General features: G+C 54.6%; 1 protein-coding gene across 19 annotated transcripts in view; it reads right to left on the bottom strand.

Annotated features, from left to right (window-relative positions):
* Positions 1-12785, bottom strand: part of TBC1D22A (TBC1 domain family member 22A) — a 508739-nt gene that overhangs the window by 205945 nt on the left and 290009 nt on the right. For 15 of the 19 annotated variants that reach the window (XR_013524311.1, XM_078343890.1, XM_078343897.1 and 12 more), the window contains one exon: positions 9758-9885. The exons of the other annotated variants lie outside the window; for them this stretch is intronic. Coding sequence is in view for 14 of the 15 variants with exons in the window: in XM_078343890.1 (XP_078200016.1) it covers positions 9758-9885 (128 nt within the window). In the remaining variant the exon portion in view is untranslated. The remainder of the gene's footprint in view (positions 1-9757; positions 9886-12785) is intronic. 19 annotated transcript variants of the gene reach the window in all.

Genomic DNA, 12785 nt, shown 5'->3' with positions numbered 1-12785 from the left:
TGGTGAGCAAGAAATGACCTCCGTGGGAAAAAAAGAGTCACAACAGAGCCTGCTCTGCTGCCTGTTTTACTATTCAAAAAGACTCTCTGATCTCTCCTTAGGAAATGTCATTACCATTGAATTCAAACCCTGGAGCTGGCTAAGGATTCCTGTCTACTTCGGAGCAAGTACAAGGAGATGTATTCGGACCGGTCACCCACTATCGATTACAACGGTGCCGCCTGACACCTCTGCATGGCCACTTCCGGGAGGAGCTGAACGTCTGTGGAGTCGGGGGGCCTGGACCGAGTCCTCAGAGAGTGGACCGCCAAACCGCGGAGGAGCACAGCCACGACCATGGCTGTGCATCACAGCTGCCCACAGAGTCCGAGTGACATGAACACGGAGCCGCCGGTGCAGCCGGGTGCCAGCTGCCACAGTTCACAACCCCCATCAAGTAACTTCAGAAAGAACACAGATCTTCTCTATTGTAAATTACAAGAAGGGGCCCAAAGACATTACACAAATCACTTTTCTTGCTCCAAGTACAGCTTGGTATTTTGTCCGCAGAGCGAGGAGCGACTGCCCCACGTGAAGGACCACAGTGTTGACAGGGGTCCTGAGAGCCCACCTGGGGAGTCAGTATTTCCCGGAGGCACCCAGACCCCAGACCGTGGGGTCCTCACACACCTGTCCAAAGGTGCTGGAGCGTGCCAGGCCTGCGGAGGGAAGAAAGCATCTCCCGCAGAGTCCTGGAGCCCCGAATAAGCTCTGATAAAACCCAACGTGATTGACACATGAAGAAGGCAAGCTTAAAGTCGCTAAGGACTTGCCAGACACTTCCTTAAACACGGCTCTAAATCCGCAGGACACTGACTTCACGGCTACTCTGAAGGAGTGGAAACATCCACCCTCCAGCTCCTCCCTCCAAACACAGCAGCAGCAAGCCACGTCCTGCTGAACATTCTCAGTTCAAAATCCCTCCCCAGCTGGCAGTGATCTACACCTAATTCCTGCGGGTGGGCGGGCATGGAAAGCTTACGGCCTCAAATCTCAATGGGCTCACGAGAAAGCACAATGTATGGAGACCAGCTTCTCCAACTTTACCAAATTAACCTGGTCATCAGTTTCACTGACTCCTGACCCACAGAATCCAAGCTGTGGCACCTGGGACATTCAGGAGAGCCCCATGGGGTGCTGCCTGGCACACAGTGCGGAGGACCCAACAGGTACGCTACTTGGAGCACACTGTCCACCCTCAGCTTCCAAAGGAGCCGGAACAGCAGGTCCAAAGGACTCCTGGGAAATGCAGGGCTGAGGACACCCAAATAGCAGAGGAAGTGAGTGACCAGCCAGTAAAGTGCTTACATCCAGCACAAATCCCCAGCGATAGGAGCCAGAGGGAGGGTCTCAGCATAGCACGGCACAGGACAGAGGCACAGAGCCGAAGGTTCCGGGAAGGGCAGGGCCTGAGAGAAACACAGCAGTCAGCCCCCTACTCTGACCTGATGGAATGTGGGTGAGGTGAGTGCCAGGCTGCACAGCCTTGACAATGCCCTTCCGCCCAAGTGCCCAGCTCCCTGGGCTACTATGAGGACTGAGGGTGAAAGGGGGACCCCTGTCCTGCTTAGGCTCCTCCCCAGCATCGGCCCCAGATAAAATGCAACATCTGGGCAAGGCACGCAGAGCCTCCCACGTGAGTCTGGCAGCCTCGGTCCTGCCCTGGCATCCAAATACCCTGGCACAGTCACACTCAACCACACCTCATATAGAGCATGCTGCACCCACCTGCCCCTCAGAGCCTTGGAACGCTCTTCCTCAGGGCAGCTCTCACTCATTTTCTGGACACCTGCTCTGTGCCCTGTAGAGGGACCCTCTTTGCACCCTTCCACCCTCCTTCTCCTGCTCAGTTACAGCTTAGCACCGACCCTGCACATGTCTCCCCAGGAAGCCTCCCCAACCCCCAGGAAGATGAGGTGCCCAACTACATCCCCAGCACACCTGGGCACCTGTATCACATTCTTGCTATCGGCCGCCAGCCAGACTGTGAAACGGCAGGTGGCAGGGGCTGCTGCTTAGATAGGGCCCCCACTCGCCATCTCAGTCCCCACAGCGGCTTTTCCTGACCACGCCGAGTCTCTCACCTGGAGCACCACAGGTGCGCTGCGCCTCTCCAGCCAGCCCCGGGGCGGCTGCATCCTGGCCCTGACCTTGGGCCCCTCGCCCTGCCCTGCCTGCTGCTCCCCACACGCTTCACCTGTTCTGTTCTGGCCCAGGCACTCAAGACCTGAAACATCCTCCCACTGGAACCATCATGTGGCGCAGATCTCAATTCAGGGCCCCTCCCCCACCCCTGGACACCCTCCCTGAGGCCTTCCTGGCCTCATCACTGAAAAAAAAGTGCCTGAGAGATGTTGTTGGTTTGCTGTCAGCATCCGTCTCTGGGAAAAGTGCCCTCGACAGCAGGCCCAGATTTCCCGTGGCTGTGCCTGAGTGCTAAGAACAGAGCCTGACCTGGAGCAGGCGCGGATAACTGCACGTGGGCTGAGTGATTCTGGGCCCAAGGTAGCCAGTATCAAGCTCTGCCCTGAGAGATATGAGGGACATCTGCAAAGTGCAGGCCCCCACTCCAGCTACCTGCTGAGGCACCCACCCCAGGGATGGTGAGGCTTATACTGGTCATGCTGAAGACAATGAATACAATGAAGAGATTTCACCTAAACTAGTGAACAAGGAGCAGGTGCCATGAGGATGCATCAGTGGCAGAACAGGTTGCTTCTTGATCGAAGCTACCTCTAGGAGATGTGTCTCAGGGCCTGCAGGGTTCTGCGTGGGCTCTCAGCAGCGGACAGATGGGGGTCCCATCAGGCAGCCAGCATTTCACATGCTTGGAGGCCCTGGCCCTGGCCCTGACCTCTACCCCATTCCCCTGGCTGGCATGACTGGTGTCCTGGACTGTGGGGCTGCATCTCAGAAATGGCACTGCCAAACTGCCAGACCCACAGGGCACAGGAGGAACGCAATCAGAGAGCTCCTCCCTCATGGAAATCTGAACGCTGCGACGCTGAATCCCAATGTCCCTGTATCAGATTCTCTCTCTCTTTCTCTCGAACAGGCTGACAAGGTACCAGTTCCACAGACTGGGAGCCACAGCGCCCTCACTGCCACAGCACACTGACCGCAGCTCCGGCCAGATGGAGCTGTGGACTGGCAGTGGCAGCCCTAGCTCCTGGCCTCTGCTCCAGCCATCCATGGCCTAGAGTAACTGAGAGACTGGGACCCCATTCGCGTGGTGCCTCAGCAGGGCCCTGGAGCCCAGCATGCCTCCAGCATGGGAGGCAAAAATACAAGCAACTGGGACACATGAAAGGGAAGGGGACCCTGGGCAAAGTGCTTATGCTCCTAGACCCCCAGTTACACTTTCTATAAAAACTTAGTAACAATCACTGCCTGGCAATAAAGCCCAGAAGGTGGGCAGCAGCACAGCTGGCAAAACCCCAGTGACAAGGGCTGTGGGGAGACAATCTTACCTGACGCCTACCCTGTGCATGGTACAGGGCCAGGCGCTTGCTACTGGTCAGGGCTGGTGAGCAAACCACGGCTCGCTGGTGCCTCAGGAGCAAGACTCACTGGGATACAGCCACGCCCGCTGTCCACATCTGTGGCTGCTTCTGTGCTATGACAGCAGAGAAGCTGTGAAAAAGTCCACATGACCCGCAAGCCTGCAATGTTTACTATCTATCCCTTTATAGAAAACGTCTGCCAATTCTCACAGGGAAAACCTTCCTCGGTCCCAGCAGCAGCCCCTCGAGGTGAGCATCAGGAACTCGCTCGCCCACAATGCACAGGTAAACACCCAACTAGGGCAGATACACCCTCCATCCGAGCTCAGGACGCCGCAGAGAACACGGACCCACCAGGGCTTCCGTGAAATACTTACATAAACCTTTTCCTTAAAGGACCCAGATCTGTTTGGCAACCAGTGGGCAATTCAGAGCCTCCATGTGTAGAAGCATTCTGGCCACAGATTCTCACACTCCACGAAACTCCGAAGCACCTGCCCTGGGGCATGGAGTGGGAGAACTCCCCCCCCAGCAGGAGTCCACCCTGAGTTTGGTGTGGTGTGAGGCGGCTCCGACCCCCAGGAGAGGAGGCAAATGGTGGCGGAATGACCAGATGCAAAGCCCAGGGAGACAAGTGCCATCTCTCATCCCCTGTAATTTACAACCAGCCTGTGTGAGGAGCAGAGAGTGGTGATTAAAGACACGCTTCGGGATATGGGCAGTAGAAGTGTCACGATTAAAATTCAAGTGGCCTTCTGGATATCACTAGAAAGGAATTTAATAAATGTCGTAAGTCAAATGAAGTCATCTTGCAATACTCACCTGGCAAAAGTAAATGTATCCTTTTCTTAGAAAAAAGAATCAAATCACTGGGGGACAGGAAAAGTACAGCTTGGAGATGTTCACCGTTCACCAGAGAATCCCTCCCCGCCTGCATGGGATGCGTGTGAGGAGCCACTCTGAAGCCGAGTAAGTAACCGATGAGGGTGTCCCCAAGGCCCTGGAGGCAACAGGGGATCTCAAACGAGAGGTGGCCTTCACCAAACTGGAAATGGAAACTCCCAGGCTCAGGAGGCCGGCTTCGCTGAGGCTCACTTGCCAATCCACGGAGGCCAGGGACACCCTACTCAGAGCCCCGAATATTCCCTAAGTCACTGGAATGTAGGGAAAAGAGCCTGGCTTTTGCATGTCCTGTCAGAACCTGTTCTTTTTCATTCCACAGCTTACCGCGCCTGCCCCTCTGCTGCTGAGTCACAGCCCTGCATGGGGAAACCTTGCACAGGACCCCACATCCTCACCTCTCCTACACTGAAAAACAATCCCAGCAGCCTCACACACCCAGGGATCACCGCTGGGGGATCCCCCACCCCGGGTTCTACCTGCCCCCATCTGAGCTTCCCTCTCCCTTCAGAGTCACACTTCTCAGACTTACTGATGCCCTCTGACCCCACTTATTCGATGCCCCCTCATCCTGGCTGAATTCAGCCCCATGCACCCCCACGCACCTGCTCTCAGCCATCAGTGACCACTGCTGACACGGGGTTTGGGTCTGTGTCCACACCAAATCTCCTGTGGAACTGTAATACCCAATATTGGAGGTGGTGATTAGATCAGGCATCCAGACTCACATGAATAGGTTAACACCACCCTTCAGGGTGGTGTGAGCCCTTCCTCACTTTCTGGCCCTGAGAGATGCTCCAGGCTAGCTTGTCCACTCCCTGCCCAGCCCTAGTCAGCTCCTTCTCCACAGAACCCAGGTTCCTTTTACTGGAGAGCAGAATTGGAAACCAAGATCCAAGTAGCAAGTGCGCTCATTACTCCCGGGGTGTCACTGCTTCTAGGCCCTCAGCTGACAGCAAGGAAATGCACACGTGAGCTGACACACATGTATGTACATGTCTCTGCCTGCATCCGCGTGTAGCCGCCTGTACCCACCTCAGTGAGTGAAGCGTGAGTTCACAGAGGTGTCTCCGACTTTACTCCCGCCACATTGGTGGCTGTGAGGAGACGATCCTCCAGGTAAGTGTCCCAGGTCCTGGGTGCCCACAGCATCCTCTGCACAGGCTCTCTCCCTGCACCTTTGCCTGACTCAACCCTCCCTTCACTCAGGTTCCAGCTCGCACGTCCACAGAGAGGCTGTCCCCACTCCCTACCACTAAAAGCAGCCCCCAAAGCCCTTTGCCCCTTGAACACGGCCCCCATGTTGATACCGCCAGCGTCCCTGCCTCTGCTCCTTCCACACCAGGGGGACCACAAAAGTGCGCTCAGCCCTGCTCCTCCGTACCCATCTGCGTGACTGGTTTTAAAATGCCACTTTCCTCTCATTCTTTACTCAGAGAGGACCCCTAGCTTCCTGACGTCATTGTCCTTGCAGCATCTGTGACTCGCTGGCACAGAGCACTGCCTGCCACAAGCGCATCTGGCCTCCATTCCTGATCTCCCACGAGAAGGTAAGCGCCATGAGGACAGGGACATCCCTGTCTGGCGTCCCGGGTCTCCCCAGTCCCAGCATGGTGTAGTGCACAGCAGGCTCTCGACGCTTGCTTCTGGAATAAATATTCACATCGAGGGAGGAACCAGGCTGCTGATTAGAGACAGAGGCAGCGCCCAGCCACGCAGTTCCCCAGGGAGCTGTCCAAGGTACCTGCTGGCCAGGCCCTCCGACCCACTCTCAAGCGGCAGCTACAGAGGCTGTTCCTGCTTCACCCCCATTCCTGACCTTTAACATTACAAGTCATTTCTGAATTAATGAAAGAAGAGAACACGTGCTCATCAATATCAGGCCCACCTGCCTCCTCAGAGCAACGGATTACTGGAACACTTTCCCTCATGGCTGACGCGTGGCCTCCGACAGTACAACAGAGGTCACACACGTGGCCTTGGGACACTGCTGGAGGAGTGATGCTGGGCAAGTTCATATGAGCAAGGTATCCGCGCTCTGAAGGCTGAGGAGCTGCCGGGACATTCCTGCCCTAGATGTACCTCTGACCTTAGCAAACCGCAGCTCTCAGAGAACAAGACTCTGCTTGCCTGGAGCCCAGACAGCCAGAGGGTTCAGCAGAGTCCACGGCCACCCTCCCTCCAAAGGGGTCATCCCACATGGGAGTGAGAGGACAGCTCATAGCCAGCACGCAGGAGCTAGGGCCATGGTGAGGGGGGGCCGTAGGGAACCCTCATAGAGGCAAGCTGCCCCAAAACCATCAGCAGCGCGGACTGGGCATTGCATCCTCAGACCCAGGAGCAGCCTAGCTCAGCACCAACTACTCAAAACATAGCCTGTGCCCCAGCAGTGAGACCTGAAGCACCCATCTGATCATATTCCTGGCAACTTCACACTGCTTTTCTTCATGCACTGTGCAGCAAAGCCCCACATGACGATGGAAGAACGTATGTCCAATACACTGAGGACATACGTCCACCGTGTTGAAGAACAGGTTAAAGAGCAGAGCACTGAGGATTGGGGACAGGGAAATGGAACAAGAGCGCCTGGCTGAATAAGTGGCAACAAGGAATGTAAAAGTGGACCCAGTCAGCTCTCCAGCTGCCAACCAACAGCAAAGGAAAGAAGCCCAGAGATCTCTGTCTTGCTGAAGGCAGGAGACATGCAGAGATCTGAGAGTAGGGTCTGGTCGTAGACGGCTGGGTGTGTCTTTGCTGTTGTCCAAAATGGGGGCAAAAGGAAAGCTGGCACGTTTGACAGAGGACCCAAACTGGCTCTCACGGCTAGGGTTCTTCCAGGAGCTGGGACTGCCTCCCCATGGCCACTGCAGGCATCCATGAGGGGGCATGCAACCCCCAGGGTGGAGGGTGATCATTCTCTCCCATCTGGGCTATCTCAGCATAACTGGCTCTTCTTCCAGGCCTCGTCATGCTCACTACAATGCACCTCATTCATTTTTATATACCAACTAGTTCAGGGCCTGGGACAGCATCGGTGCTTATAAACAACCTTTTATTGACGCATCTCCCAAGAGGATTTTAAGCTACCTTGTCAGGGGTTAAAGAGTAACTGACACGTGTAATGGCTCAGCTAATAAACACCCCAGTTGAGGGGAGAGTAATCACCCGATTGCTTTCCTATGATTACTATGTATTTTCATTGCCAAAAGATGCAATACAATTTCATGGTTACTTGGCCCTGTAAAATAGAAATACCCCCAATTTTTAAGATATGAAGAGGTTTATAACCAGGGTACTGTCAGTTCAAGAATGAGTCCCTGGTACAAATGAGTCAATTCATGACAAAATTTAATTTCAAGAAAATTAACTCAATAAAGATGCCACAATTGCTGAAAGTTTTAACACCTATTAGGAGTTTGGGGAGGCGGAGCAGAACCACGGGCAAGCCAATCCATTTTTTGGCTCCTCAAAAATGCGACTGACTTAATACCTAATTTATTCATAATGGGGACAGTATTACAAGGAACTCTGTGTTTAATGAGGGAGGTCTGGGTCTCAAACAGCCTAACCAATCACAAAAATGGAGAGCATTAGCAATTTACAGGATATTAAGTTTTGTTTCCTGTAATATTATGGAGAGCCGATTAATAGCACTAGACTGACAGCTACTTCGACTAGACAGCCCAAGGTAAGGCTTTATGTCCCAGCAAATGCTGCTGGCCAGAAATTCTGTAGCTGCCAACACTTAGAAGAGCAAAACCCAAGTGGGGAACTTCAATGACAGACAGTCTGCTGACTGGTGATCATTTCCGTGGTGAGATCACTGGATCGGACAAGCGGCACAAAGGAAAAGCAGAAGTCAAAATACAGGACTTCGGAGGCACGAAACACGCACACCCACCACGGGGCACACTGGCCAGCAACCAGTGTCAGGAGCAAAGCTTGGGGGCATCGTTCTAGATGACTCATACCAAATCAGGCTCAGAATAAGAGATCAGAGAGTATGGAGCCCCAGCAGGCACCCAGTCCTGCAGGAAGAAAGCATCCAGCCTGAGGCTCTGTGGGGAGGGGCTGGTCAGAAAGACCCCCAGGCCCTCCCCAGCTGCTCTGGGACCTCCGGCCTTGCCCACCAACACCACAGACATCCATGGGAAAGGGGCCAATGTTGGGACCAACACAGTGCTTGGGACCTATTCAGCCTTAGAAAAAGCCAGCTGCCTAGAGCTCCCCTTTACAGAAATCCCCACCCCCAGCATCAGCCTCCAGGGGCAGCTGCCCCCCTGCAAAGCTGGAACGCACAGCCCATGAAAGGCTGTGCTCACTGCAGTAGAAAGCCTCACTCTTGAGATGTCGGGATGAAAACCACCCATCTGCGTCTCTCTTTAGCACTCTGTAGAGATTTGATCCTAATCCCACATAATGGTGCCTGCTATTTGTAACTGATGATGAAAGGCTGGCACGTAAAACCCCCCACAGCACCGCCTCCGCTTCAGCAAACATCTCCAACAAAATGAAAAGGTGCTAGAATAAGTGACAGGACACTCAAGGGAACAGAGGTGGCTTCTTCCAGAAAACTCAATCTCCTCAAGAACTGAATTTCATCAGAACTGGTGAAGAGTAGAAAATTTCATGCTGCACTGAAATCTGTGATTGTAAAAAATTTTTATTATATGCAACTGAAAATACGGACAAGGTGTGAGTCCCGAGCGTGAGTTTTTTTGGCAGAAGTAGCTCAAACTCACAGCAGACACCAGCACCCCGCGCATGCTCCTAGCACCCTGCTCAGAACGTAACTTGCCAGTGAGCACATTGCCATGCAGGCAGAACGAAACTCAGCCACAAAGAGAACAGCCTCGAGTTCTTTTCCCTGTTTTACATCCATTTATTTATTTGAGACAGATTCTCGCTCTGTCTCCAGGCTGGAGTGCAATGGCACGATCTTGGCTCCCTGCAACCTCTGCCTCCCGGGTGCAAGAGATTCTCGTGCCTCAGCCTCCGAGTAGCTAAGACTACGGGTGATTTTTTTGTATTTTTTGTATTTTTAATAGAGACAGGGTTTTGCCATGTTGCCCATGATTGGTCTCGAACTCCCGAGCTCGGGCAATCCACCAGCCTCAGCCTCCCAAAGTGCTAGGATTTACAGGTGTGAGCCACCGTGCCTGGCCAGGACCATTCTTTCTAAGGATCACATTTCAATGGAGAGAGTGCTTTGAACGCAAAACCAAATGCAGCACACAGGCCCAGGGCAGAAGGTGGCAGGAAACGGCCGGGCTCCTGGCACCCACTGTGGGGAGGGGGCGCGAAGCAGAGCTCACCTGGTAGGTGTCCCACAGGCGGATGGTGCAGCGCAGGGGCACCTCCCTCATGAGCAGGTTGTTCATCCAGCGGAAGGCAAACTGCAGGTACCTCACCTCGTGCTGGTCCAGGTGCCGGTGCACTTGCTCTGCACAAAACAAACACAGGCCCCGAGGCTGTCAGGGGAGCCCTCTGGAGGCACTGGCACCCAGTTCACTTGTGCCCCCAAGGCCCTGCACCCGCCTCGGAAGCCCACTCCAACAGCGAATCCCAAGCAGCAAGCCCTGAGGAGCAAAGAATGGAATCTATTGACGAGAGGCGACAGCGCTCCCTTCGTAGAGGAAAGAGAAAGAAGGTGGCGCTGCTGATGTGATGATTATAATCATGGCCAGGTTCGGGCGCTTCATGCCTTAACACCCAGGAAGATGTGGGGGGGGCGCCTCTGGTTGGCATGTCCATAGATAGGTGCTCTTTCCCCCACTCCACAGAAGCTCCACAGACCCAGGCTGGTGCCCCAGGAGGGACTTAAAGACACAAAGGAGATAAGCTTGCCTGCTTCCCGAAAGGGGCCCAATCTGGTCCAGGGAAATGCTCCACCTGTGCCTGGACCCAACAGTTGAGCGGGTGAGTGGGACACGAGGGTGGCAGGCCAGGTGGACGACACCCCCGCATTCCAGGATGGGGACACGCCTGAAGACAGCTGCGCCTCTGGAAAGAGCCAGGCTTTACCAAGCATCACTCCCAGAAGCACGCACTCCACACCAGCCACGTGAGCTCCTGTCATCAAGCTGCGGTGGGCGGCAGCTCTGGGCCCTTCACTCCCTGCCCCACCCACTACTGAGTCCTGGGACTGTCACTCCCGGAGGGAAAATCCCGGTGATCATGGTGCCTACGCTCCTCTTTCCAAGGTTCTGCCCATGAAGTCCTACTCTAAAGAGCCTGGAAGAACGGATGCTCCTTTATACAAACGAATAATAATAGGGGATGATTGCCAAATTGAGCTGCATTGCGGATCCTTAGTTTTTAAAACACAGGTGCACCCCAGGGTTGCTGACTGCCCTGTTTCGGAGCTCACTTCCTTACCCCTACTTCCAAGTTACACCTTCCTTCTCACCCTGGCTTGCTTACCTCACCCTGGCTTGCCCTGAGAAAAGATCCTATAAAACTTCACAGGGATCTCCATTCCTTCCCTTAGAGAAAGTTCTAGAAGTGGCAAACAAATACAGGTTTGTTTCACTCAAGTCACTAGTAACTTGCAGTATGTCAGCAACAAGTGAGAGGCAGGGGAAGAGAAAGAGAGGTCCATCAGTGAACCTGACGGGCCAGGGGCTCTGTCAAGACATGCGAATGCCCTCCTGGACATCAGGGCCGCGGGACTGGGAGCTGCCGTCCCTTAAGGACAGGGGCTGGTTTCCAAGAAGGCTCTGCTAGGCTGGCCCTGGGAAAGCACGGGCAGCTCTTTTCCCCATGATGGAACCCTGCTGTGACGGGAGCTGGTCCCTTCACTGTCTGTGTCTTCACTGTCCCCCTCCTCCCCTAAACCTCTGCTGTCCTCGGCTGACCAAAGCAAGCATGCTGGGGTAGGACTCCCGTGGGGCTGGGTGTCAGGAACAGCTGCAGTATGAGGCCCTGGTTCACACTCTGGGGTAGATGCAGCAACACACGCTCTACTCCCACACCATAGTGAATAATTAACTTCGGAAACTGCAGAACTGGAAGAAGCAGAACAGCAAACGCTCCCCTCTGGGCCCCAGGGACAAGCCAGGGAAGAAGTTACAAGTAGGCTGGGCTGCCTTGCCACAGCCCCACAGGACTGCTCATCAGGAGGCTGCCTGGACCCACAGGCACCCATACACCCACCACTGTGCGCTGCCTCTGCACTGGCAAACGTGAGCACCAGGGCTCCGGGCCCTGCAGAAAACAGGTATGAGCTAGCCATGCAGGCCGGGGAAGCACACGGAGGTGGGGTCCCCGGCAGCAGGGCAGCCTACATCATGGCTCCTCCCACTGGCACCTGCTCACTGCAGGTGCTCAGTTGCTATGACAGGGGGTTGGTCTGCTCTTTGCTGTATGAAAAGGCCTGGCACACACCACACAAACATGGCCATAGATGTCTGCATTTCTTCATTAGCAAGCCCACCTGTCTCCCCTGGCCCCGAGAGAGCTTCGAGGTGGAACATTTTGGTGGATGAGTGGCTGGGAACGCTGGTGCCTGATGTGACTCAGGGAACCTGAAGCTTCAGTGCTAGAGTCGGCTGCAAGCAGAGAGGATTATACGTCACCACACCAGACTCCTCGGCCTTCACTGCTGCCCCCCACTCAAACACCGTGTCTCCTGCGGCGGCACAAGGTAACCACCCACACCCACGCCACCATGCAGCAAGCCCCAGGCTCAGCTTCATGGCAGGCTTCCAGCAGGGCACCTGTCCCTGCCCAGTGCCAGGCTACCCGGACATCAAAACTCCTAGATGCTTCCAGAAACACCCCACGCAGGGAGCCTTCCCCTCTTCTTGGTTCGATGCCCACCTCTACGGAAGCATTCATCATGAAAGATGCATAAGTGCTCAGGGCCCCTGCCCACCCTGGGATGTGCGCTGGCAGGTGTGGGTCCAGGTCTGTGTCACCTTTGCTTCCCGGCCCCCAGTACACACAGTGAGTGTCCCTGAGTGTCTGTCAGGTGACTGTGATGAATGAATGAGTGGAGGTATGAGTGCAAGGACCAAACAGGTGACCGGAAAACAGACACGTTCCCAACAAACACCCAGAATGGTGTGTTGTTCTCAAAGAACTTCCAGAATCATTTCCAACTTGAAATTAATCTGTGGCTACAAAACTAAACCAACAGGAAGTTCTAGGAGACCCTGAGGGGGCGCCGCCATCCAGGCCTGACCTCTGCCCGTGCCCCTCGGAGGGCAGAAGTCTGCCTCAGCTGCCTCCAGCGCACTGACACGGGGCACTCTGATTACTGTGGAATTCAAGTCTGATGAACACTTAAAGCCAGCCATTTAGAAAATGACTACATTTACTCAACAAGGCCCTTTGCTCAGA

The sequence above is a fragment of the Callithrix jacchus genome, chromosome 1 (genome assembly GCF_049354715.1).
Source record: "Callithrix jacchus isolate 240 chromosome 1, calJac240_pri, whole genome shotgun sequence".
NCBI lineage: Eukaryota > Metazoa > Chordata > Mammalia > Primates > Cebidae > Callithrix > Callithrix jacchus.
The sequence above is the reverse complement of the archived record's forward strand: the minus strand, read 5'-3'. Positions and strand labels throughout refer to the sequence as shown.